The sequence below is a fragment of the Brienomyrus brachyistius genome, chromosome 8 (assembly GCF_023856365.1).
Source record: "Brienomyrus brachyistius isolate T26 chromosome 8, BBRACH_0.4, whole genome shotgun sequence".
Lineage (NCBI taxonomy): Eukaryota > Metazoa > Chordata > Actinopteri > Osteoglossiformes > Mormyridae > Brienomyrus > Brienomyrus brachyistius.
Window position 1 is genome coordinate 23,660,168 of NC_064540.1, and position 27,726 is coordinate 23,687,893.

At 44.3% G+C, this 27,726-nt stretch overlaps 3 protein-coding genes across 3 annotated transcripts in view; all 3 read right to left on the reverse strand.

Moving 5' to 3' along the window:
• LOC125747792 (voltage-dependent L-type calcium channel subunit alpha-1D-like) overlaps window positions 1–13,274 on the reverse strand; it is a 31,733-nt gene extending 18,459 nt beyond the window's left edge. The window contains 21 exon segments of the mRNA XM_049023287.1: window positions 196–302; window positions 583–642; window positions 1,023–1,152; window positions 1,377–1,480; window positions 2,048–2,099; window positions 2,196–2,295; window positions 2,298–2,348; window positions 2,976–3,096; window positions 3,743–3,950; window positions 4,644–4,869; window positions 5,533–5,693; window positions 6,128–6,197; window positions 6,645–6,796; window positions 6,879–6,982; window positions 7,432–7,628; window positions 7,847–7,999; window positions 8,150–8,292; window positions 8,527–8,666; window positions 10,503–10,608; window positions 10,970–11,207; window positions 13,256–13,274. Of these exon segments, the coding sequence (XP_048879244.1) occupies window positions 196–302; window positions 583–642; window positions 1,023–1,152; window positions 1,377–1,480; window positions 2,048–2,099; window positions 2,196–2,295; window positions 2,298–2,348; window positions 2,976–3,096; window positions 3,743–3,950; window positions 4,644–4,869; window positions 5,533–5,693; window positions 6,128–6,197; window positions 6,645–6,796; window positions 6,879–6,982; window positions 7,432–7,628; window positions 7,847–7,999; window positions 8,150–8,292; window positions 8,527–8,666; window positions 10,503–10,608; window positions 10,970–11,207; window positions 13,256–13,274 (2,642 nt within the window).
• A 1,230-nt stretch (window positions 13,275–14,504) lies between these two features.
• praf2 (PRA1 domain family, member 2) lies at window positions 14,505–21,392 on the reverse strand. The gene is made up of 7 exons (XM_049023506.1): window positions 21,256–21,392; window positions 20,524–20,769; window positions 19,544–19,761; window positions 15,681–17,936; window positions 15,265–15,328; window positions 14,881–15,232; window positions 14,505–14,784 (listed from the first exon to the last, which is right to left on the reverse strand). Exons 1-4 carry the CDS (start codon window positions 21,318–21,320, stop codon window positions 17,797–17,799), a joined length of 669 nt encoding a protein of 222 aa, XP_048879463.1. The 5' UTR covers window positions 21,321–21,392; the 3' UTR covers window positions 14,505–14,784; window positions 14,881–15,232; window positions 15,265–15,328; window positions 15,681–17,796.
• A 2,580-nt stretch (window positions 21,393–23,972) lies between these two features.
• Window positions 23,973–27,660, reverse strand: timm17b (translocase of inner mitochondrial membrane 17 homolog B (yeast)). The gene is made up of 6 exons (XM_049023732.1): window positions 27,610–27,660; window positions 26,994–27,093; window positions 26,842–26,905; window positions 26,514–26,642; window positions 25,135–25,245; window positions 23,973–25,008 (listed from the first exon to the last, which is right to left on the reverse strand). Exons 1-6 carry the CDS (start codon window positions 27,633–27,635, stop codon window positions 24,926–24,928), a joined length of 513 nt encoding a protein of 170 aa, XP_048879689.1. The 5' UTR covers window positions 27,636–27,660; the 3' UTR covers window positions 23,973–24,925.
• Window positions 27,661–27,726: the final 66 nt, after the last annotated feature.

The window sequence follows — 27,726 nt, forward strand, 5'->3', positions numbered from 1 at the left end:
TATTTAAACTGGGCTGGCTATTTTACGCACGGAGAAGAAGGATGTGGGCAGATCAGATTACATTTTAATATTTTAGAGCTTTAGCATCAATTGCACCTAATCAAAAGCCCATAAAATCCATCATGATCTTAAAACACACTTCCAGTCACATTAAAAAGCCCAAGAGACACTTTTCTCAATATGCTGGGCACTCACTGGAGAAAAAAGGACATGAGCGACACGCTGACGACCAACAGGTCCAGGAGGTTGAACCAGTTCCTGCAAAACGAGCCTTCGTGCAGGAAAGCCCCATAAACGGTCATCTAATGTGAGAAAGAAAAGAATGGGGGAGGAGCTTCAATAATTACCCATAATGCACAGAGACACCGCAATGTATTATCTGCCTTGCTTGCATGTAGCAGTGTCTGCTAAAAAAATACCTGTAACTGAGTTGCCAGTCAGTTATGAGCAATGCTGTATGACAGAATGTATATGTGCCTCTCCCCAAGACCGCAAAAAAGGTCATAGGATATGTAAACCTACCAAATTACTCAACAGCCCAGGACAGTAGACATTACCAACAGTGCAAGGTGTCCTCCATACCTTCAGTATAATCTCCACGGTAAATATTGACGTGAACGCGTAGTCCGCATAGCCCAAGACCTGGCCAGGAAAGAACAGGGAATTTAACATCCCATACACATCCCACTAGCCAGTGTGTCCCTAGGGAGAAATTCCCCACGTAGTACAGTATGTGAGAAATGAGCTTCACAGCACCACATGGAGAACATCAGTGCTAACAGGAGAAGCAGGTTGTAGCTATTTCTGAGGGTCTATATTTTGAACAGCAGGTTAGGGATTGAATGAAGAAATCAGACAGGTTGGATTATATTGAGCAATTATCCTAAATGACTCGGTTACTTTATTAGTACCAATTTGGGTTCAACTAAGCAGTGATAAGCAGGTACAATTATGCCCACTGTGGGATAAGAAGCCTCATTGTGACCATAACTGATTGAAGTTTTGTAGTTTTTGTGACTTGCCGTGTTCCGGAAAGAATGGGTCCTGATGGGGTCCTCGGCAGCCAAAGAGATGCTACTAAGGATAATAAAAAGGAGGATGAGGTTTGTGTAGATCGGGTGGTGGATGAGCTTGTGGCATCCTTTTCGGAACCTGCACCAGAGAAAAAGAGAGTCCGTACTGTGTTGGCGAGCGATCACATGGTGAAAGCATCACAAGGCCCATAAATACGTAAAGGTAATCACCTCCCATGTTTCCAGGCAAATTAACTTTGTTTAACACTTAGAAATTCCGGAATTTCCCCACCGAATCGTCTCAATTGTTTAAGGACAGGATTGAGACATTCTGACACTTTGTGTAGAGCAGACAGGACTCACCCATTGTGCTTTCTGAGACAGAAGAATGAAGACCCCTCTGGGATGGGGACAATTTTCTCAATGGGAGGGGCAAAGTTAGCCATGTTTAGCTGTTTTCCTGCTTCCTCTGAGATGCACAGGGACACAGGGAAAGAATTAGCTGTGCTCATTAGCTCAAAGGTGAAGGTCTTTATCAATGTACGATTTATGTAATTATACTAAGACAAAAGAGCGTTAGAGGAGAAAAACACGGTTCCAAAACAACTAGCTGCTCCCCAAATATGTGAACTTTTCATAAGTCAGTTTACAAGTTTGTGTTGTTGTTGGAACTGAAGTTATGCGTCGGATTGTGGTCTTATGTTAACTCTTGGCGGGTCAGACTGCAGTGTTGCCGCTACAGCTGTGGTGAGACTCGAACCTGCAGGCTCCATAAATGTGCTCGGTAGAACCTTAAGACTGCTGTCTGCTGTCTCTGGAGGACTCACTCACCGGGCCCTTCTCCTTCCAGCTGCTCCTCATCCTCTTCATTCTCAATCTGTGCGGAATACAGAGTGGTCAACATCGAGTTGAGATTCTTCAAAATACCCAATAAAGACACCAGGGCTGAATTACTGGCGTCTGCTTGGTCACACAGTCCAGGTCGCATGTCCGAAGTTCCCTCACCAACCGTGGAACAATTCCGATAACCGTACCTTTTCTGCTTCATCTTCCTCATCCTCCTCCTCTTCCTCCACTTTTTTTTCCCTGCACAACAGCTCAGTCAGTAATAATGCCTCTGGTTTTCACATTAACTGCAAATTACTTTTCCCTAGGTGCTCCCTTTTTTGACAGGTCTTCCACAATTTTATACATCTCTATCTCACTCCCTTGCCTGAATCTAACCCTTTTGTAAGATTAGTCTGTGGCCCCCATCTTACTCCTTCTTTTTGCCCTCCTTTTCTCCGGTGGCCAGGTTATCCACGGCGATGGCAAGAAAGACATTCAGCAGGATGTCTGTGCGAGGGAGGAAGTTAAGGACCATGCAGGGCAAGAGAGCAAACTGCCGAGTCTAACACAGTAAATATCTTCTTTATATGCATACAGTGAAAGACATGTACACAGTTTTAATTGGGTTGTTTATTTTCCCAATGTAAAATATCACTTAATACAGATAGTGTTGGGCATTTCAGATGCAGAAGTTCCAAATCCAGACTGAGATGTTGCGTCTATCAACTAGCTGAACATAAATAGTCACAGTCACAGAGTACTCACCTGGTAGGTAGAACCAAAATATTGGTCCGGATTTGTACTCTCTGGACCTGAAATGCCCAGCACTGAATACAGATGGATTAGTTGTTGAGTCTTTCCTGCGACAGTTCTCCAACACTGAATACAGATGGATTAGTTGTTGAGTCTTTCCTGCGACAGTTCTCCAACACTGAATACAGATGCCCAACAGTTGAGTCTTTCCTGCGACTTTCGACACCATTATCTGCATATAGGCCAAAATCAGTTAAGCATCCAGCTAATGGCTACAATCCCTCTTCAGCTATGATCCTAGAAGGTATATATCTTTTCTGACTGTTAAGTACCAACATGGTGCACAGGATTAAGACAACACCACCCTGGCTGAGAGGATACAGTTTCCACAGACAAAGAGGATCACAAAGTATATACAGACAATCATGCCAGGGAAGTTCGGGCCACCATAAGCCATGATGCCATCATACATGACCGAGTTCCAGTCCTCACCTGTCAGGATCTGCAGTTAAGCAGAGGGATGATGAGGGAGGAGAATGGTAAGGGAATAGTATGGCAGGTCATGGGAGGGAGGGAGGGCGGGAGAGAGAGAGCTATGATATACAATTTAAGACATTCATAAAATATGAAACCACTGATATCAATTTACTGGTAAAATCAGTATTCAGATTGACCAGTGTTTTCTGTAACATTTTTGCTTGAAGCTGCCATCTATGTTGTACTATAGATATCTTCATAATGCATTATAATGGTTGGTATAAGAACTAAGGATGCATTATGAAGGCATCTATAGTGCATTATAAAAGAGAGCTTCATAAATCATTCATAATGTCTAATAAACATGGCTATAATGTGTTATGCCTTTTATAAATACTTATATCCAAGTTTTGTAATGCTTAATGAATGCATCATAATGTGTTATGAATGTGGTTATATATTCTTATAGCCATGGTATTCATAGAAAGTGTTGCTGTTTTCTTTAAAGAAAGATTTTAGTTAGTTCACAACATAAAATGATTGTTGCTCCATGAAAAAAAATAGAACATGACAAATGAGGAAGGCATGTAAAAGAAACTAAATGGTGGAGCAGAGCAGGAAGTAGGAGAAGTGGCCAGGAAGAATTAGAAGCAGAAACACCACCCACCCACCTGAAAACAGGTGAGCAAGGCGGCAGGAAAGCTGTCGAAAGTACTCCGCTTGGTCTGCGTCTCATCAAAGTTGAACTTTCCCCCAAAAAGCTGCATCCCCAGCAGAGCGAAGATGGTGAGATAGAGAAAGAGGAGGAGGAGCAGGGAAGCGATGGCCTTCATGGAATTGATCAAGGAAGCCACCAGGTTGGACAGGGAATTCCAGTGGCTGAGAGAATGACAAACAGATACCAATGTGAGGACATTCCTGTACCTAATCTTAGCATGCTGTCCATGGTAACCAGTAACAACCATCCTCCAGTGTACTGATCTAGGGTGACCAGATAATCCATGTCAGGGATACTTTGAGCTACTTCAGGTTTTACAAACTACTTGAAATTAAAACTAAAGGACTCCTGTGTTTGGCTAATTAGTTCAGTTCTTCTTGTGCTTTGACTGTTTGGTTTGATTAGAAGACTCATCCGGCTGTTTCACATTAACATTAGTGACACGTGTATGATTATAGGAGAGTGACCAATCAGCACACAGCAAGGGCTCAATGATTAAGTGAAATCTGGGTCCTTTTAATTGAAATGGTAGTTTACAAATCATGTTCTAGCCCTTTTTTAAATAAAGAGCACAATCTAGTGGGGTCAGAAATACAGCAAATGGTTCATGTGGCTTCATTTGGCCATCCCTACTCAATCCTGTGCCTGGCACCCCCAACCACAGAATTCCAACCCACACTGCTTTCAACTTGCCACATTCGTCATTACCTATTAAGGACCATATAAGCCTGATTAGGGTAGGGTTGTAATGAAAACATTGTGGCAGGGGGGCACCAGAAACAAGATTGAGAACCACTGCCCTGTACTGATCTCAGCTCATTAAGACCAAAAATGTCTTTCTGGTCAAGCATTACCGTGTAACCTTGAAGATTCGCAGCAACCTGACGCATCGCATCACAGCAATGCCCAGTGGGGGCATTATGTTCATCTCCACCAAGATAGTCTCCACAATACCACCACACACAACGAAACAGTCAAATCGGTTGAAGAAAGCCAGGAAGTAGAGCTGCAGCCCCAAGCTGTACATCTTCAGCAACATCTCCAGGGTGAAAAGTGTTAATAACACCCGATTAGCAGTTTCTGGAAGAGGGGAGAAGCTAGTGAGACCTGGAAGGCTGAGATAAGCTGGTTAGATATGAAAGGTGTGAAAGAATTGGAGGAGACTTGATGAGGTGAAGGTGGTGACCTAAGAACAGAGTCAACAGAAGCTCCTAAGGTACCATACCAGTTAAAAGTTTGGCCATGCCAAGCTGCTTACAGAGGAGAGTGATAATGTCGCATCACGTGACCTGGCCACCTGACCTAAACCCAGCAGAGATGGGTTTCAAGGAGTTTGACTAAAGAGTGAAGGAAAAGTGGCCAACGAATGCTCAGCATATATTTGGGACCTCCCTCAGGACAGCTGGAAAAGCATTCCAGGAGGCCACCTCATGAAGGGTCAGCCAGTCTGTGGAGCAATTGGGGTTAAGGGCCTTGCTCAAGGGCCCAAGGGTGGCACCATTCGGCTTACCATGGGATTTGAACTAGCAACCTTCTGAGTTCCAACCGACAGAGCTGTGCCCCCAACAAATGATATTTTTTGTTTCATAATTCTTTGGTCATATATTCCATGTATGTTATTTTATAGTTTTGATGTCTTTATAATTATTCTAAAATGTAAAAAATGGTACAAATACACTTTTCTGTGGGTAGGTTTGTCCAAACTTTTGACTGGTTCTGCACATAGAATAAACGTCCACCCACCCTGAACCCCAGTCAGCCACTCGGGCTGATTGTAGTGCTCAGATGCGCTGGCTGCTGTGTTTAAGAAGACCAGCAGAAGCACAACCCAGTAGAACGTGACAGACTTGACTGCAGATCTGCATTTCTTGCGAAATGAGTGGTTCCATTTGCACAGCTCGTCACTGACAAAATACAGGAAAACAAGATGAGATCAAAAGTTTATTAAAAGTGTTGACTTGTGGCTGTGGATTTGGTTTCTTTGGTTGCCATAGGAGTGTCTGTATTTAGCAAAATGTTGTTGTCTGTGTGGACCTCCCACCCAAATGCCAAGCCGAGACTCAATATGACTGAACACCATATGCTACCTTTCCAAAAAATGTCTTGTTGATCCAACATTCAGTAAAATTGAGATTTATTCTTGAGTGCATTTCACCTACTCACCAAAGAGGATTGGCCATCAGCCGAGCACTGAGGAAAACAATGAGAAACGTCCAAGAACAATATTACTTTGGGCACATGTTTGTCAGTCCTTTTGTCCAGAGGTCAGAGTCTCACAGATTCTGGTAGTGCTGGTAGAAATGCTAATTCTATAGTGTACAAACAAGTAGTTAGTTACCAGCAGGAGGCACAACAACCATCGTCGTCAAGGTCAATGTTCTCGAAGTCCTCAGAGTCTGAGTCACTGTCTGGGGGAGACAGACATGGGAGAGTTCCATATAACCAGTCACAGACACGGCGATGGGTAAATCCTCAGACCGACTAGTCAATGGTAGGTTTAGTGGGGATTCTGAAGATCTCATAATGTCTGTTTAGATAGCTCACATTTAACTGAATGACTGATACCAAAATAAGAAGGTAGACACTGAGTACACAGCCCCAGCAGAAGGTGATACCTTGCTCTATACCGCCAATCTGGCGTAGAAAAACACGTCTCCTCCGCCGTTGTTCTTGATAAAAGGAAATAAAGGGGTTCTTAAACAAAAGCAACAACATGAACACATTCGAAATGCATCTATAAAGCAAACATCTCCAGGCAACAAAGGAGCATTGTACATCCAGGGGATTTTATGGTACGTTCAGTGATGTACTTAGTGCTCCCTTCTATAGTATCCTTGCCAAAGGATCTCACATACTTTTCTTGGCTTCTTCATCATCTTCATCAATGTCTTCAGCCTGCTCCAGCCAGTCCATATACCCAAGCATGTCCTCCTCCATCTGCTGCCTTGCATTGGCTCTCTGCAGGTCTCCCCGTGCCACCGCTTTCTCTCTTTCCTTGGAGAACTCCCTGCATGTGGAGAGTGGTTGCCATCACCCAAACACGTGGCAAAGGTATCCACGTGCCTCAAGTTGGGGTAGGCCATTCTTACCCACTCAACACACCCAGAACGAGGTTGAGGACAAAGAAGGAGCCAAAGAGGACCAGGCTGACAAAGTATATCCAGGGCAGCTCATACCCGATGGCATCATTCATCTGCAGATGTAGGGTGAGAGAAAAGCAGGCTCATCTCAGGTTCTCAATCTATAGCTCTTCACTTCTGCTCCTACGGAATTGTTCATATTTCTCACTTTCTTGCCCTCTATTAACAATCTTGGTGCTGAAAAAAAATGCTACATGTATTCCTCGTTGGAGATTTCTACTGAAATAATGTGACCCGCTGTTGTAGTATAGGCAAAGTGCAGAGGTGGAGATTTCAGGTCCAGAGAGTACAAATCCTAACCAAGATTTTGATTCAACCAACCAGTTGAGTACTCTATGACTGTGACTCTTTATACTCAACTGGTTGGTTGAAACAAAACCTTTGTCTGGATTTGTACTCTCTGGACTTGAAATCTCCACTTCTGGTAAAGTGAACATTAAACTTTAGATTGAACCCTGGACTGTAGTGAAATCTGCAGAGCTTAAGAAAGACCAGGTGTTACCCAGTAGAGCACATCGGTCCAGCCCTCCATGGTGACGCACTGGAAGACCGTTAGCATGGCAAAGAAGAAGTTGTCAAAGTTGGTGATTCCTCCATTGGGGCCCTCCCACTTGCCCCTACACTCTGTCCCGTTCTTTTCACACTGGCGGCCGTATCCCGCAGATGCGCAGGGCACTGGTTCATCATCAACAATGAGGTCTAGAAGAAACAGGATAACAGTTCTCCAAGACTGTTCTTCATGATTTCCACAGAAAGTGACCTCACTTCTGACGTATGTTTTTAGAGGCCCGATTATGATATGATGTATTATATGTCCCATTGACACAATAATTCTTGAGTAAGTTTGAGGGTAAGTACAAACGGTAGCCATTGGGAAGATCTTAGGAGTAATTGGTTTGGGGACGTGGTTTACATACCTGCGCCTTTGTAATAACACGTCTTGTGCATCCTGCCGATGAAGAGTTCCAAGCCGATGATAGCATAGATGATGATGACAAATAGGACCAGCAAGGAGATGTGCAGCAGTGGGACCATGGCTTTCATAATGGAGTTCAGCACAATCTGAAGACCTTGGGAAGCACCAGAGTAAGATGAGTGACCCACAGTTCTAGTAAGATTTCCTATTTCCACAGCCAGCAGTGGCTAATATCCAAGGCTACGTGAGGTTGTACACTAGCAGGCTAGTGCCAGCAGTGAAGCAGCAAAGTGGACAGACTCACTGGGAACTCCTGAGACCAGCCGCAGTGGCCTCAACACCCTGAAGGCCCTCAAAGCTTTCACATCCAGTCCACCAGGTTTTCCTCCTGTGTGGTGGGACTCCCCAGACTTGTTGGATGTCCCCTCCAGTACCATGCTGAACAGGCTGGGGTATGATCACATCGTCACATAGGGGTCACATATGTCCAACCATGCCCTAGCTATTGAACCCCTCCGCTACCCAGTTTAAACAGAACCTGAGGGAAGCAATGCTAAAATATGTTTCACTACCATGACACTATTATCCTAAAAAGGTAAAAGGGGACAAGAAGTATTGATAAAGAATGACGACGTGACGCAAGAAAAAATCAAAAGGCAGGAGAGGAGAGTAAGGACAAACCCGACAACGACAATGACGAAGTCCAGCAAGTTCCAGCCACTGCGAATGTAGGCGTTGGGGTGCAGAATCAAGCCATATGCCAGGATTTTCATGAAGGTCTCAATGGTGAAGATAACCATGAACACATACTCCACTCGCTCCTACCAAGACAAAATCGGACATGATGACCACATAGCTGACACCATCCATCCATCTTCTATAAGCAGGGGTGCACATAACTGGTATGCAAGCATGCATTTGACATATTCATATATTTGCGCTGCTACGACAAGAAAATACCTTGCATTTTAGCCGGTATACCGCAAATGAAGTGGAGTTAGTATATAAAGATTAAAATACATTATATTTTGTTTACATAGCAGCGCAAATGCACAAAAAATAAGTACGCATTTGTGCTTTTACAAACAATCGATTGTCGTACGCATCGTTCTTAAAGGTGAATGCGTACTTGCGTACCAGTTATCCCTGTCTATAAGCAATATAATATAATGATTCAGGATAATACCAACAAGTATTCACAATGAACCTGCAGTTTTTCCCAAGAATCAAAGGGTACAAGGAAGCTAAGATATTGGTTCTAGACAGACCGAACCACTGATTTGACTTACGATGACTTGTCCAGTGACCATGAATCAGCCCTAATGACATTGCTGACCTTTTAACCCATTGACTGTAACCCGCTAATGCTATGTTGACAGGTTTTAACCCTGGGGTAAGAGTAGCACTATGCTAAGGAGCAGAAGTCCACAAGACCGATGCCTGCATGAGACTTGTCCTTCACTTCCAGTCTAAATTTAGGGATCCTATGCTGTACAATTAAAGCACACTTTCATCACAAGTGATGTCTATATTAGACAAGGCAGAAAACAGTATTTGAAAATGCGCTGAAAACAAGCACATTCCAGTTACTGGTTGTTTTATTCCAGTTACTGGTTGATGAGCCAATGTAAATAACCACTGAAAGAAATATTCTTCCGGAGTAGGGACCTTATGTCTAAAAAAAAAGAAATCACTCCCTGCAGAATTAAAGACCAAATTTAGCAGTAAGACAGATTAAACTTTGCTTTCTGTGGTCACTGGAAACCCAGTATCTTACAATCTGTAAATCTGAACCGTTTCAGATCGTAATCGTCCCAGAGGGTCATTTGGTCTTACTGTCCCTATCCCTGACACCACATTTCACTACCTTATAATCCAATAAAGGTCTCTTACAAGCCACTCACTAGCAGCAGAAGGGTTCACACCAGGGACGGATTACGGACCGGGCCAGCGGGGCCGCTGCCCAGGGGCCCTTGGGGTGCAGGGGGCCCGTGGGGCCCCTAGCCCAAAACAATTTGCAACGCTTATCAACAATGTATTTTCGTTTGTCTATTTTAGAGGGCCTACATTCTTTGATCCTCTGCCTACAAGGGCCCCTGACCCTATAGGGAGGGCGTTTGGCTGACAAGGGCCCTTGAATTGTGGTGGTTGTGGTGCTGGTGGTGGCGGTGGGGGTGGGGGGGGGGCCTCGCAAACGTCTTGCCCAGGGGCCACACAACCCATAATCCGTCCCTGGTTCACACAAGAGCACATACTACTGGAATAAAGTTAAATCCCAGGGTAAAATCTACATGACATAATCTTTGCCACATTTTACAGCTATTATCATTACTATGGGTATTTATTTATATATTTGTTATAAATGACCTAAATATATGTAATATAACAAAATATCAAAACGTAATGCATTAATATTACAAACCACCCCTATTTTAAATAAGAATATAAAGTTAAATTATCCATTTTAACAATAGTAAGTGACAAGTTTACACACAAGGCCGTGAAATCAGTTCTTCCTGCACGGTACACTGACAACTGACTGGTCAGCAAGGCTAGAATCGGTACTGTGCAGGAGTCATGTAACCTCTCTCCAGAGCCTCGTGTCACCCGATGGGCCACTTCAGCACTTCTGATTGTGCACCCCGTGTGTCACTCACCAGGGCATGGTTTGTGGGGTTGGAGTCGTCCTCTGGGAAAGGCTTGGCGACCCCAAGAGCCACACAGTTGGCGAAGATGGCCAGCAGGATGAATATGTCAAATGGTCTGAGGAGATTAAGTTAAGGGCCAGAACATTCCACACAAAAGCAAAGTGCCCTTGCAAGGTAGCAATAAATAGTGTAATAAATTAAAGCAAAGCCACCAGCATTACAGTGAGGGGGTGCCCTTCAACCATCCTGCTAATGTAGTAGCAACATCTGAATTATATCTTGCTGAAACATCTACTGAACCCAAGTCAGTTACACTAAAAATCTGTAGTAAAATACCCACATATCTAAACATAATGTCACTGCTATTCGTTGGGCTCAGTGCTGAAGAAGGCTTCACTAATTTGAAGAATGGGAGAACCAGTGGAAGCCTGAACGTGTGTGGCAGCCTGGGGAGGGGGCGAGGGGGGGGGGGATACTTCCACTCCACGATAGCGATGGCTGCCATGCGGATGGGGTTCCCGAGCCGGAGGCAGAAGAGCACCCGCGGGGCCCGGATCACCGTGGTCGTGCATTGCACCGGCTTCTTGGCGTGCTCCCGCTTCTTGCGTTGGGTGGAGGTGGAGCTGGTCGAGTTGAGGGTCTCTGACCGGAGAATCCCGCCATTCATCTCGATGGCTGACTGCCAGGGAGCCCCTCCCGGCTCAACACTGCTTGCTGGGCCACACAGAGAGCAGCGTCGATTGACCTTTTGTACAAGCTGAAGAGATCCACTGCACCCTCTGGTTTCATATCAGTTCAGTGGGGCAAAAATGGACGATGGTTCCCCCCCCCCTTTCCAAAGTCATACCTAGGGTCTGCTTACACAAATTGCAGCAGCTGCAGGTGATGAAATTTAAGTAGCCTCCAAATATCATACCCATCATGCACTGCAGCAGTTAGCAAATTCCACAAACGTGCTTTTTTAGTTAAATACATGCTCGGACAACATAGTTCGATTACAAAACATTACGAACTATTACATTTAAAAATTAGCATAAGTATTGTATCAAATATTTTTCTGTTATGACTCCCACCATAATCAGATTGTATAGATAAAAATGAGAGCAGGGTGGCATGGTGGCACAGTGATAAGCGTCACACCTATGGGACCCGGGTTCGAGTCTCCGCCAGGCTTCTACTGTATGTGTGTGGACCTTGCATGTTCTCCCCATGTCTTCGTGGGGTTTTCTCCGGGTACTCTGCTTTCCACCCACAGTCCAAAGATATACTGAGGTTAATCAAAGCTGCTAAATTGCCCGTAGGTTTGCATGTATGACTGGTCCCTGCGATGGGCTGGCGCCCCATCCTGGGTTGTTCCCTGCCTTGTGCCCTGTGATGGATTGGCGCCCCATCCTGGGTTGTTCCCTGCCTTGAGCCCATAGGCTCCTGACTCCCATTAACATTAATAGGATAAGTGGTTTCAGAAAATGCATGGAAATATAAAAGTTGTATGTCTTGAGCACATACAATATTCAAGGCATTACCACTTTAATCTACACAAATGTTTCACATACATGTGAGATATGCAGTCAGAGGGGGGCCCGGGGCCGTGGGGCGGGGGCCCTGCCTACCAGTCTGCCATCTCAGTTCCCCAACCCCTAATCACAAAGGAAGTATCTGGAAAATGCGACCCAGTTGTTTTACTGTATTGCCATGTTCAAAATTTTATCTAACTCATTTATAACCATATTCTACATCTATGTGTGAATACGTCGTTTTAAAGAACAGCTTCTCCACACAGTTTTCCTCTGTTTATAACACATTAATTCACCCAGTGTGGTGCCCAATATGGATACGGTATTCACATGGAACATGAACTGCAGTTGGCCATTGGGAAAAAAATACACATTATGTTTACAGTTGTATTGATAATAATATCAAATGTGAACTATTTTGCTTGTAGTAAAACTGTTATAGATACAAAGTTTCCTTTCACCATAACACATCAATCAATATTGTTTGCTCGCTTTAACCAGAATTGGTCTCATCCTTCCATCTTCCAACCACCTTTCTAGTGTAACTTTGTGCATAATTTATCTTATCTGTCCGTAAAAACCAAATACACCATATAGATTGCCTATACTTTCATCAAATTGGCATCTTGATTATTGTCTCTTTTAAGCAATAGATTGCCACAGTAGTCTTATGGTGGAAATGGCGCATACATTCACAAGGGGGCAGAGAAGGCAGGTTAACTGTGTCATGTTGTAGTGGACAGGTGTGACCTACTTCTTTGGTTAAGAAGACCAGGCTAGGCCACAGCGAAACTGATTAGTTAGCACCTGCGGGCTCATCCAACCCCCGAAGACCCAACTCTTTGCACTTGTTTTATAGAGTAACATCAATAACTGGAAGTACTGTGGACTCTAGTTCTTAGCTAAACCTTCACAGCTGCCTTTTGCTAGAATGTAGATATTCTGAAAACACCTATTTGTAAACTGTGGATGCACAGAGAAGCTGGAACACATCTACCCAGTCTATAAGCAAGAGTGTATGTTATACCAACAATATTGGTTAAAGCTGGTTAGTAATAATTACACAATCTAATTACTATATTTAAGTGGCTGATTTTCAGTTTAGAGTAAATGGTTCAGCCAAACATTTTTGCTTTTTTGACCTAGTTTTAAATGAACATTACAGTGAGCAATAAGTAGGACCTAGATAACAATGTTTTCATGAAAATAAAATAAAATTGCATGAGGACATAAGACACAAATACTTACTTTTTCCTTCGACGTTCATGTCCTTATTCTGGATAGATTCAACTTTGCGCCGTATGTCATTCACCCAACATTGTTTCAGTATTGTTTTATCAATAGAGAAGAACAGCAATATTCTAAATTAGTTCTGCTTAATGAAAAAGAAAAGTGAAATATATACCATATAATTATACTGTTGTATAGTCTTAAACCTACACTACATGCTTACTATTTAAAAGTGAAATCAATTAACGAAATAGCACGTTGAATTAAAATCTAACAAAAAGGTAGCTAAACATCAAGCGGAGAGGCGTCGCTCAGTGCTCACGGCAACTGCGAAATCAAGCAACACCTTCTTCAGTCCCTCCCTTCCCCTCAGCAATAATAAGCGGGATTAGAGAGGCACGTTCTAACCAGGCGGGGGTGTCTTAGGGTAAGGCGTGTGTTCTTAATTGCACTGACACTGATGATTAGGATTCAGCATGTTTGCCGTACGAAAATAACCTCTTGCTCCAGAGAACATATGCAGCAATATGGGCAGTGGTGTCTTACTGGTTAGGGAGGCGCATTTGTAATTGAAAAATTGCTGGTTTGAATCTCTGACCAGCAAAGCACCACTGAGGTACCCTGAGCAAAGCACCCCGGGCGCTGAATTAGCTGCCCCCTGCTATGCCACCATGTCACATATGGGTTAAATGCAGAGGACACGTTTCGTTGTTGTGTGCAGTAGTGTGTCAACGATGATCACTAAATTCTAATATGAAGCAAAAGGCAGTTCTCTATACGCGCAAAGAAAAAGTTATAATATAGGGCCGAATTACTGTATGGCACCAAAAAAAAGTATTAGGTAATTATTTATCCAGAGATTGTTTAACAATCAATATTAAGTAAAATTATGCATTTTCTATGGAAATTGTCACTTTTGTCTAATGTTTTATAAACTTTTGAGAACTTTCTCTATCATTTGTAAACTGCTGAATCCTCTCAAAGGTGAGCCCAACAGATATCTACAATTGTCACTGAGCTTAGATTAGTTCAGTATTACAAAGACATGTTGATTTTAACATGTTGATGTCTACATACTTAATTTGTTCATGTTTCTTAAGGGTAGGAATCGTTTTTAAGTGGAACTTAAATATAACTTACGCACCACAGTCATCCAACCACCAAACTTTAACAAATGTGCTCATGTAGGGTTACAATGAAAAGGTGACACCCCCATAGATCCTTAGTACAGGATTGCTTTTGAAACGAGAAGTACACGCAGAGACTGTTTTTCCAGGGGTGACACTTTATTAAGTAGATCCATAATCTTCAGCACAACTTACAGAATGAATTCAAACCCCAAATAAAAAGTCACCTGCACACTCAAACACAGAGGAGAATGGGCACTGATGAAAGCATATCGACCAAACAAGATATCGACTTTTTACACTGAAAAATGACTTTGGTAACCACCATTCTTCGCAGTGCTTGAAGTGGGTAATGAATGGTAATGAATAAAAAGGGGAGCGCCGGCACCTGGTACTAAATAAAAAGGGGAGCGCCGGCACCTGGTACTCAATAACTAGGGGAGCGCCGGCACCCGGTACTCAATAACAAGGGGAGCGCCGGCACCCGGTACTAAATAAAAAGGGGAGCGCTGGCACCCGGTACTCAATAACAAGGGGAGCGCCGGCACCCGGTACTCAATAACAAGGGGAGCGCCGGCACCCGGTACTCAATAAAAAGGGGAGCGCCGGCACCCGGTACTCAATAACAAGGGGAGCGCCGGCACCCGGTACTCAATAACTAGGGGAGCGCCGGCACCCGGTACTCAATAACTAGGGGAGCGCCGGCACCCGGTACTCAATAAAAAGGGGAGCGCCGGCACCCGGTACTCAATAACAAGGGGAGCGCCGGCACCTGGTACTCAATAAAAAGGGGAGCGCCGGCACCTGGTACTCAATAACAAGGGGAGCGCCGGCACCTGGTACTCAATAACAAGGGGAGCGCCGGCACCTGGTACTCAATAACTAGGTGAGCGCCGTCACCTGGTACTCAATAACAAGGGGAACGCCGGCACCCGGTACTCAATAACTAGGGGAGCGCCAGCACCTGGTACTCAATAACAAGGGGAGCGCCGGCACCCGGTACTCAATAACAAGGGGAGCGCCGGCACCCGGTACTCAATAACTAGGGGAGCGCCGTCACCCGGTACTCAATAACAAGGGGAGCGCCGGCACCCGGTACTCAATAACTAGGGGAGCGCCGGCACCCGGTACTCAATAACGAGGGGAGTGCCGGCACCCGGTACTCAATAACGAGGGGAGCGCCGGCACCCGGTACTCAATAACGAGGGGAGCGCCGGCACCCGGTACTCAATAACGAGGGGAGCGCCGGCACCCGGTACTCAATAACGAGGGGAGCGCCGGCACCCGGTACTCAATAACAACGGGAGTGCCGGCACCCGGTACTCAGTAACAAGGGGAGCGCCGGCACCCGGTACTCAGTAACAAGGGGAGCGCCGGCACCCGGTACTCAATAACAAGGGGAGCGCCGGCACCCGGTACTCAGTAACAAGGGGAGCGCCGGCACCCGGTACTCAATAACAAGGGGAGCGCCGGCACCCGGTACTCAATAACAAGGGGAGCGCCCGCACCCGGTACTCAATAACAAGGGGAGCGCCCGCACCCGGTACTCAATAACAAGGGGAGCGCCCGCACCCGGTACTCAGTAACAAGGGGAGCGCCGGCACCTATTTTTCCCCATTTCAAGCACTGAAGCTTCAAACAGTTTCTTCATGGCAAAAAGTACAACAGGACCCGTGACACTCCAGACTAACTGAACCGGGCCTTGCCCTAGTCCTTCATTCACAATTGTTCTGAGCACAGCACAGTTACATCAACGGACAGCCAATGATGAGAATCTAAGAGGATCAACTGGATTCCAGCAAAGGTAAACAAATACAGCTTATGGAACGAAACCGAGTCACACTAGCGGACGGACTGAAACAGCCAGCTGTGCAGTAAATCATTACAGGGTACCGCAGTACAGCCTGCAGCGGAAGAGCTCCAGACTTCAGAAGATGAAATACTTTTCGCTTGGCCTGCTGTAAGCGCACAGTTACATGTCAGTTTGACAACAGTATGATTTTATGCAAACCTTCCTGTTTCAAAAGGTTATTAATGGAAATACTTTAGTCATGATTTGTAAAAAAAAAAATGTATATATGTAAAATGTGTACATATACAGAAAAGCCTTTTTTTTGTATTTTGTGGTCAGTTAGCTAATGAGCATCCAGAGAACATTAGTGTTTATTAAAGATACGTGTGTGACCTTTCCAGCTGAATTAGCTTTAAACTGTTTATATATATCACAGTTACAAAAAGCTGGTTCAGAAAGCATGAGGCACAGGAAAAACTCTGTACTGCTGTTTACGTGTGTGTTTACACGCTTCCTTATGCTTCTGCAGGAGGAATACAGTTTGGCCTCACGGGTGTGAAATGACGGCTTGGGATATGACACATGACAAGCACTTCAAACAGAAACTTCGTAAGAAGTTTCCTAAGATACTGAGAAAGACAGAAACATTGTTCATTACCATGCAGACATAAAGACTAAGTTAGCTATCAGGGTCTCACAACCCATAACAAGATGTTTTAAAATGTGCAGGCATTTCCTGCCTTGTAAACTCTAATAATCTAACCTAATTCTGGTCAAGAGCTTCTATGAAGGAACTCAATGGGTGCGGTAAGATATGACAATATAACTAAGTACCCTCATTTTGAAATTTCTGAATCTCACACCTTTTAATAATATGTAATCTGAGAATCAGGCTAAAAGCTAAAGGCACATGTTTACCAGGTGGCCAAACTTAGAAGTTCAACAGATGGCACACGCAAAGGTCCTGGAGTCTTCTGATTCGTGATCAGAATGAATCACATTTTCTCAGGCCAATATCGTCTTTCACAAAGAAAGCAACAAGGACCTCAATTAGCATTCTATTTAACGACTTCACACCAATGGTGTTCAAACAGGAGAAATAACAGCTAGATTTTTATATGTCTGTCAATAATCTGAGTTTCTCCTTAATAACCACAAGACAATTAGCTGCATGTAGTATCAGACATGATTTCATTACATTTTCATATACATTAACTGTCCTTATGGTGTTATGGGAAATGGTCTCGGATCAAAGTATGTGCATATTCGTTAATACTAAAAGACAATATTGTCTATAACACTGATCTCTAAGCAAATTTTTACCTTCAATAGACATACAAAGGGCATTGCTTAGGTTTAATTCCTCACTGAATAATTCCAGTTTGACTTCTATAAACAAACAGCTTTCCGAATACGCTTAAGTGCTTTAAAGTGTCACGCTGGCCCCGTGAGTGAAGGAATGATTAATAAAACCTGGAATATTGGAGCAATCGAAGCGATTTAGCATCAGAAAATGATGGCGAGCCAGGAGAGCGCCCCAGAGTGGTGAGGACAGCACTCAGTCTTTTCCTTACAGCACTGAACTGTACGACGAGGGATCTACAACTGACTCCAGCTGCTCCCCCTGGTCCCCTGAAGCCTTATGATCCCGCCTCCTGCTCCTGTCCCAGGGCCTCCAGCAGCAGACCCATGGGAGTCCTCTTCAGCCCGATGCTCTCCAGCTTTTTCTCCAACTTGTTCTTCAGGCTCCGGAGACGTGTTGCAGCATGGATCAAGACCACTGGTGAGACAATGGGGGGGGCGTTACTGGGTGCTCTTATACATCACAGCAGCAACATACATTTGTCAGCTAATTTCGTTGTCCAGGCAACTGAACAATGACAATAAAAGTCTTGAACTTGATACATGTAGCTATGTAAAGTTCATTTGAAAGTCATACAGTGAAGTCCAAATTATTGGGATATGGGGAAAAAATGATTTCTTGTACACATAAACTGAGCTGATAGATACTAGCAATATTCACAACTATGGTCTCACAGAGATGGAGGAAGTTGGTCTTAGAAAAGAATGGACAGTGAGACAGGACAAGGAGACACTGCCACAGGAGACAGGGACACTGAGGAACCAAAAGTCAACACTGATACCATAGAGTGGGACAGTGAGACAGGATAAGGAGACACTCCCACAGGAGACGGGGACACTGAGGAACCAAAAGTCAACACTGATACCATACAGTGGGACAGTGAGACAGGGCAAGGAGACACTGCCACAGGAGACGGGGACACTGAGGAACCAAACGTCAATACGGATACCATACAGTGGGACAGTGAGACAGGACAAGGAGACACTGCCACGGGAGACAGGGACACTGAGGAACCAAAAGAAAACACAGATACCATACAGTGGGACAGTGAGACAGGACAAGGAGACACTGCCACGGGAGACGGGGACACTGAGGAACCAAAAGTCAACACTGATACCATACAGTGGGACAGTGAGACAGGGCAAGGAGACACTGCCACAGGAGACGGGGATACTGAGGAACCAAAAGTCAACAATGATACCATACAGTGGGACAATGAGACAGGATAAGGAGACACTGCCACAGGAGACAGGGACACTGAGGAACCAAAAGACAACACTGATACCATACAGTGGGACAGTGAGACAGGACAAGGAGACACTGCCACGGGAGACGGGGACACTGAGGAACCAAAAGTCAACACTGATACCATACAGTGGGACAGTGAGACAGGGCAAGGAGACACTGCCACAGGAGACAGGGATACTGAGGAACCAAAAGTCAACACTGATACCATACAGTGGGACAGTGAGACAGGACAAGGAGACACTGCCACAGGAGACAGGGACACTGAGGAACCAAAAGTCAACACTGATACCATACAGTGGGACAGTGAGACAGGACAAGGAGACACTGCCACAGGAGACAGGGACACTGAGGAACCAAAAGTCAACACTGATACCATACAGTGGGACAATGAGACAGGACAAGGAGACACTGCCACAGGAGACAGGGACACTGAGGAACCAAAAGACAACACTGATACCATACAGTGGGACAGTGAGACAGGACAAGGAGACATTGCCACAGGAGAGAGGGACACTGAGGAACCAAAAGACAACACTGATACCATACAGTGGGACAGTGAGACAGGACAAGGAGACACTGCCACAGGAGACGGGGATACTGAGGAACCAAAAGTCAACACTGATACCATACAGTGTGACAATGAGCGAGGAGAATGAGGAACCATAACATGACACAGACCATACATTGGGACACTAAGAGGCGCCAACGAAGTGGGACACTAGACAGGCATTAAAGAAAAGACAAACAAGTTGGCTGAAGAATTGTGAGGAACTGACGCAGTATGGGAAAGGCGATGCCGAAGAGGAAGACAGCCACGCCACCCAGCACTGACAGGAACAGGTAGCTGGCCCCCAAGATGGCTGACAGCGAGAGCGAGGGATGGGTGCGCCGGAAGCGCCTGATGCTGGCCTGATTCTCCGCTGCCCAAACAAACCCCAGGAAGGCCAACGTCACCACGGTGGCACCCAAAAACAACTGCAGGGGCTGGACATATCTGCAAGGACGGACATCGTGAGGTCACCATCCGTTCATCATCCGTTAACCTGTTATCAACTACATAAGCCTTTCCCAACCCAGTTCTCAGGGTGACCATGATTTTGTGTGGGCTGTTTGGCAAGGAGCTGGGAGGGAGAAAAAACTTGAACTATCCCAACGTTCCCAAGGACCAGGTTGGGAAACACTTAAGTACATAGTTTGCAAAGGGACAGGTAGGTTGGTTAAACTTTGACAATGAAAACACAGATTCCAAGCAAGCTGGATGTCTTTTTACCCCAGAATTTTTTGCCAAGTTTTGCCAAGCAGGTGTTCAATGCAATGACAACTAAGTGCAAATACAGACTCATGTAAGCAATTTAATAGTACTGCAACCAATGAGACGAAACTCTGGATTAATACCAGGTGAAGCACACCAGATACAATTCATTTTTTCTCCCTGCTCTACTCAGTCACATACTCACGTTTTAAATAACTTACAGTAAGGTCCGTTTCTAGATCTGGCGTGAAAGGAAGAGTAAATTTAACCTTAATACACTCCCGATGTACCCAGACCATCACCCAGGTAGCAGTCTGAGAGACGCCTAACAATGCACATACACACTGTTACAGTTGTACACATACATTGTACGCAGGTATACACAGGTTTGCACACTATAAGAGGTCGGATTATAAATCGGCTAAATAAAATTTCTGAAAATGTCCTGTTTTCCAGGCCAATACAATGACAGCATCATGGACCACGGGATCCGACACCCCTTACCCGACTATGGCCAGGAAAATCAGCACTGACAGGAAATAATTGGACTGGTAGTAAAGCAGGTTGTTGATTATACGGTTGTTCAGTCGCTCCAGATCGCGCACATTGGGCACAGCGAACCGCGCCGAGCTCAGGATAAAATCGTCCATGGATCGCAGGGGCGGAGGCTGCACGTCCGCCATCGTGGAACCTCCGCAGGACTGAGGTAGACGCGGACTCTGATTCCCAAGATGCATTTCGGGCTCCGCCCTGCAGACGCGAGAGCGAGTCCTGTTAGGTGCGCTTCGTGAGCAGCAGCAGGATGAACCAAAAACCAGTGTAAAAAGCGATTATTTCAAATAGGGTAGCTGTTGAGCATTTTTTCCAATTTTGTTTAGAATTCTCTACTTTAAACATGGGGTATAACCATAGGCAGTTCTCGGAATTGCCAGCTTTGTTCAGCTGGCTGGCGTGAGATTTTCAATTCGAGACATGTCTGTCCACGCATTTAAATGTATGTAGGACTTTTATTACCTTTTAAATAGTCTGTAGGGTTTTCAGACTACTTCAACACTTTTGGTATAGCTAAATTTAAGTTTATAATGAAATAATATAGATTTGCCGGAGGATTTCTTGCGTGAGCGTGAAATACAGAAAAGATGAGTGTTGATATGCGTGAGAGTTGGCAACCCTTGGTTCCAGACCCTATTTCGGAGGGCTTTGGCAAATAATCGATTTTTATAGATCATGGATTACCGAGGTAGTTGGCACGACATCCAGTTTCTATCGACATCTGGAAAGGAAACTTGGGCCCCTTGCATTTGCTTTTAAATGCGTCTTGGGATCTCCAAGGTTTCGTTACTGGCCTTGTCGGGGACGCATTAAGTGGCGTTAGAGTTTACACTGTAAAAGTGCTTAAATGCCTCATAAGTCACCTCGGCAAGTGATCGGATGACAGTAAGTCTTGGTGGTCGTTTACACCTGTTTTTAGCGTTGTCCACTTGCGATCCGATCGTCCTAGATGCGTTTTAAAACAAGGTGTAAACAGGACCATAAAGGCAAGTACGTAATTCTAACGAATTTATATTGCCGAGAAGGAATGGCTAGCCAAGTCTCCCCCCGCCAGAAAGGGCATTGCCTTTAATTTAACATTTCTGTAGCTCCAATCAAGTGCTTTTTATAACTTGTATGTAAGAGTGTCAAGACAGTACAGGCAGGTTTTTACGGCTTGAAATATTTTATCGGTAGCGTAAATTTACAGCCATATCTGTTGTTTTGTCCTACCTTGAGAGAGTATCATAGCAGCCAAGGACATAGATTTGGTTTAAACACTGGTAGGGACTAAATCGGCCTCGAACCCGCGCCCCCATAAACACACGCGGTACCTCCACAAACATTGGCAGGGACACGTTCCTGCCGCCCATAACTAAATGTATGCCCTTGCTACCAGCGCCTGCTTTGAGAATATAACCTTGCTATAAATCACACCATAATGTTCTTCCTGTTGTGTTTTCAACGACAATATATTAAAGATTTAAAACACTGTATGTACTTCCTGTAGTTATTAAAGATAAGCCATAAATATGTTCTTCCTGTAGTGTTTAAGGTGATTTTTATAAATTAAAAACAGGCCACGGATATGTGCTTCCAGTAGGAATTAAGGATTCTCAGACAATTAACATAGGTTTGATATTTGTTTGGTGTAGTGGTTAGCACTGTTGCCTCACACCTCTGTGACGTGGGTTCGAGTCTCCGCCTGGGTTACATGTGTGTGGAGTTTGCATGTTCTTCCCATGTCGTTGTGGGGTTTCCTCCGGATACTCCAGTTTCCTCCACAGTCCAAAAACATGCTGAGGCTAATTGGACTTGCGAAATTGCCCTTATGTGTGCATGTGTGAGTGAATGGTGTGTGAGTGTGCCCTGAGATGGGCTGGCCCCCCATCCTGGGTTGTTCCCTGCCTCATGCCCATTGCTTCCTGGGATAAGCAGTTTGGAAAATGGATGGATGGATTTTCATAGGTGGGATGAAATTTGAAAACACAGGCCCTGTATTGTCTGTTGTCTCCTCATTTTGACAACAGTTGTTGAGGGACATTCCATCATTTTTGCTGTTTTGTATGTTTAGCACCCTTACAGTATGTGTTCCTAGTAACTTCCCTTGCTCCGGAATAGGCTAAGCGAGCAGTAGAGATCAGTGGAACCCTGACCAGGATAAGTGGTTGGAAGATAAATGGATGGTCTGTGTGGCTGTCCATCTCCTTTTTTATGCATATATGAGTAACGAGAAACCACAGTAGAGATCACTGTCCTGTTAATATGTCCAGGTTGATGAGTCCTCATTAGCGGTATCTCTGGGTCTCGTTTGTTGTCCCTTGTGACCTTATCAGTGTCCAGGGCCAGTTCTAGCTGATGGGGTGCCCTAGGGGAGCACCAACACCAGCACCCCCTGTCTGGGGCAAAGGGAAATTGGCTGGCAAGTTGGCACCCCCTCAGAAGTTTGGAACTCTAGGGAGGCACCTATGGTGTCTGCAGGATTGACTGGTTCTGTCAGCGTCACAACCTCTGAGCCTCATTAGACTGCCTCCGATCTAGAGACGAGTGTTATTCGCACTATTCGATCTCCAATATAAAGTAATACCAAGATTGGCATCGCTGACGTCCGGCGCCAGCCCAACCCAGAAAATCTGCTGAAGCGGGGGAGGGGGATGTCTTCCTCTTACTTCTCCCCTTACAGGTGATTCATGTCCTATAATAATATACACATTTAAATGACCAATTTAAACATCAGTGGTTGAACATTACAGTCATTTCTCAAAATCCTGATTGAAGCAATCAATATTTCAGTATCAATCCACACAGCCTTACTCCAGCCCCACCAATGAGCCAGTGCAATTTCGGGTACTGACAGCAGGTCATTTCTTATGCCCCGTGATCACCCTCCATCAAGGCATAGCTTTGGGTATGGACAGTTAGGACATCTTCCTACCACTATTCTGGTAGTACCCTGTGTTCAGTGGTTCAGGGCTGATATGGTCCCTGCCAATGTTGAAACCAAGCCTACACAGTAACCCCCCCATGTTTTAAGCACCGGAACACTTCAGTAATACCCATGACACATGTGATAACATTTTTACTACATTATATAACAGAGGGATGGGACTCATTTTAAAAACAGAGCAGGTTGTGAACATCACCATCCCTGATATCGCCAATGAAATATCTCATTGGAAATTTGATGTTTTTATCATCATGAGCAGAACTTTACACATCGTTGTGATAAATGTTGTGCAATGGTGGCGTTTATAACAATGTGCACTGAAATTTTCAGAGCATTATAGTTAAACGACACCAAAATTTTTACAAAATGGCAATTTCGGTGCAAACTAAATACATTGAATTCTGTGTTAAAAAAACGGATGAAACTTTTAGTAAAGCAACTCAAAGACACATTTTAAATGAACCAAAAAAACCACTAAAAGCACCACAGAATGCTTTATTCTTCAAAAGCTTTGCTGTAATTTCAAACTGTCAGTATTACTGTTGTATAATAAATAAACTCATGTCAGACTATCCTCTCCATCACTGCTTTTAAAAGCAAACCACAAGTATACTTTTAAAATGTCTTTATAAATCACACTAAAAGAGTGTGGAGGAGACATGAAGACAACCGGGGAGAAACACTGGGTTGCTGATTCAGACCCATAAGGATCCTTCTGTTTTACCTTTTTAAATGATACCTATTATTGCAATATTCTCCTGCTTTATATAAAGGTAAAAATATGACATGGGTTTAAAGAAAAAGCAAGTAAGTGAAGACATGTTCAGTCAGATGTGATACATGGTGCCATAAGAATCCCTAGATAGGCTCCTGCTGTTATAGACTGGGGGACTCACAACACTGAAGTAGGTTTTAAGAAGTAGAGTAAGGTAACAAAAGATTAGAAACCAACCCTATAACAACATAGTGCGTGTGTAATTAACCTTTCTCCAAACTTTCAGTAAAACCTACTGCTTCTCCCTCACCCTCAAACCTGTAGTGGGTATGAAGCGTGAGCCAGCTACATGGATCCTTACGTGATATTCCCCTCAGGATAAAGGCTCTGTCCATTTCAGTGAGGTTGAAATGCATATCAAACCTTCACTTTACTCCAACTTCATGGTGTAAAAATTTCCAGTGATTCAAGTTCAGTATTTAAGCAATTGCCAAGTCTTTGGTGAGAAGTATTTACACATTTAGAAATATAAAAGTGAAAATGAATTGCAGCCTGGCCTCAGGGAGGGGGTTAATATATGAGGACTTCCGATGTACAAGAGTGTACATTTCATGTCTCACTCAGCACAGGCTTGTCAACATATCCAAATGTCTCTGAGGATCAGAATAGGCCACACACCCCTGATCTCGATCTCCAGTCCAGCTTCTCCAAGCTTACTGGTATTGTCCAAATCCTTTGTAGCCCTGAGTTGTGTCCTTTGGGGGAAGCTGACTTGGGTCCTCCATAAAGGGGCTCGCTAGGGAGAAAGAAGATGACATCGATGGTTGCCACATGGTAGCTCGCGTAGAATTTTGAGCCATGTCCCAGAGCCATCACATGCTCCATCTAGCAGACATTACTGCATCCCAAACCCCCGACTCACAGTTCTGGAACTGCTGTGCTGTGTATTTGGTTAGTAGGATTCCAACCCCCTCAATCAGAGCCAGGAGAATTCCACCAAACATGGCTGACCCTACCATAGCCAGGGGGCCACCTTCAAAGAGGAGACAATGAGATTCAAGATTCAGCAGGTCAAGGCAGGGTTGGTCAATGATGGGAAAAATAAGAGCATTAAACACAACAGGTTCTACAGTTCTCTTATGGCGATTTTCCATTGCCATACAGGAACCGACCTGTACTACAAAGAGAAACTAGTTCCAGGTGGCTTCCACTGCAGAAGAGTCCGCTTGGTAAAGGTGTTGTCAGGTTTGGAGAGCGACAATGATGTAAAATCAAAGACAGGCTTATTTGCTGTTCACACAGTGTACATCATGATTTACTATGTGCTAATAAGCGCAGGCAAGTCTGAGATTTGTTGTTTTATGCTAGAATTAAATGCTAGCGGAATTAGCATTAGCTTGTTTAAATTTGCATTACGAATCCATTCCATTCACCTGTTCCGTAGGACTTTAAGTAGGTGGCTGGAAATTTTCAGGTTTCATGTTATTGGGAATGCATCAATGCATTGCCATGTGTGATTCTACTAATAATCAGGAATATATAAAATATGTCCTTTTTCCCTTCAGAAAATCCATACATATCAACACAGATCTATGGAATCTCTCTGCATTTCAACCCATCAGATGGTGCTGATGGAATCAACACTGGTACAGCTCGGGTACAGCTCAGATAATTTACAATGGAAAACCGTCAGTTCATGGAATGGCTTGGGTACGGCTCAGCTCTTGGTGGCAGTGGAAAAGAGCAATTACTCTTTAGAAAAGTTAGAATCTTCAATAATGGACTACAGTAAAATCCCGTTATGGTGGACTTGCCTATAACGGAATATCGTCTATAACGGACGAGTTCCACTGGTCCCGGCCGTGCGCCTTTACGAACATGCAGAAAAAGTATCGGATATATCGGACTCGTATATAACGAAATTTCGCTTATAACGGACAAAGAATTTGGTTCACAGGGCTGCTTTTAGCTGTAGTTTTGTTCGGCTATAACGGATATGCAGCTCCGCCTACAAGGCGCGTGGTGTGCCGGTGATATCCAGTGCAGATATGTAGTCGGGATTATTAATAGTCACTCATCTGGTCAGAAAAGTTAGATTACTACATATACAATATAACAATCTTTACCACAAGTGTGTCCACTGGAGCGTGGCATGAGTAAATGGTGTCCTCTAGTTGTGTTCTGGGCATACAGCAACTCTGGATATAAGAGACTGTTTTGCCAGGTCCCTTGAAGTTTGTTATAATGGGATTTTACTGTATATAAAAGGTTTGAAAATGAACAAGGGAAATTCTGGCTCACTTCTTGCTGCCAGCACTGCCCCCGTCATGGCCCCACTGGTGATGGAGTTCCAGGGGTCCTCTTTGCCCCTCAGACGAACCAGACCACAGTCTATGGTAGAGAACAATCCACCCCACACAGCAAAGCTTCCTGGAGGGCAGAAACACCAGAGGATCATTATTTATCAAACTCCAGACAGATCTCTGTCTTTCACTTGTACTGGATATAGGAGAGGCTGAATATATACATAATTTGGTTGTCTTATGTGATATGCATATTGTTTTATTTCTTCCTTCACCGAGTAGCAACTTAATTCATAAAGTGTATAGTATATATAGGTAGAGCTCACCTCCTATCTGTGGGGCTCGCATTCTCACAGCGTTCCCACTGCTGCTCAATCGGTGCCGCAATCCCTGCACACACACAAACAAACGCCGTATGGTTTCCCGACCTCTGCGTCCTAATTCCCAGTTGACCAGAGGCCAAGCGGCCGACACTCACCGCCGGGGCATTTCGGAAGCCCTTGACAGCCTGGAAAACGCCCCCGCCGATGGCGCCCATGGTGAAGGCACCGCCACAATCATCCACGATCCTCCATGGGCTGGATCAATGGCATTAACATGTAACGATTCACCAGTATTTTGTTTACTAAAATTGAAGTTAAACCAATATGCCTATAGAAGTATTTGAGAAAAACAGAACATGTCGTTTCGGATAGCTTCGTTTGTGTGTATAAACATCAATACATTACGGATTGTTTGTTCAATGAAGGCTTTTGTTTAACCTTCTAAATGTACCTTCATCGCGTATAAAAAGCAACTGTGTTAAATAAGATATTTTATTCGTGTCGAAATACAACAGTAAACGGTGTAAAATCAGTATGTGGACAATTATCTCCGTGACAACCCCGCCCCCTCAAAATAAGAAAAATAAATAATCAGGGGGAAATACAGGAAAATAGCCCGGCCAAATACAGTTGTTTAAAATGGAAAAATAGCACCACACTATAAACTATCACAATGAAAGTGAAGTGTCGTGTCTAAACACGACAACAAGTTATGAGCATTCCAAATATGTCATTAGATCCGCTCACAAAAGCTTCAATATGCTACTTTACCAAGGTTCTCGGACGTATTCATCCATACTGTTTCTCACGTCACATAAAATCGTCATTAATAAGAGACGGAAATACCTGGTGCGCTGTTAGGACAGGCATCACGTGCAGGACTTAGTC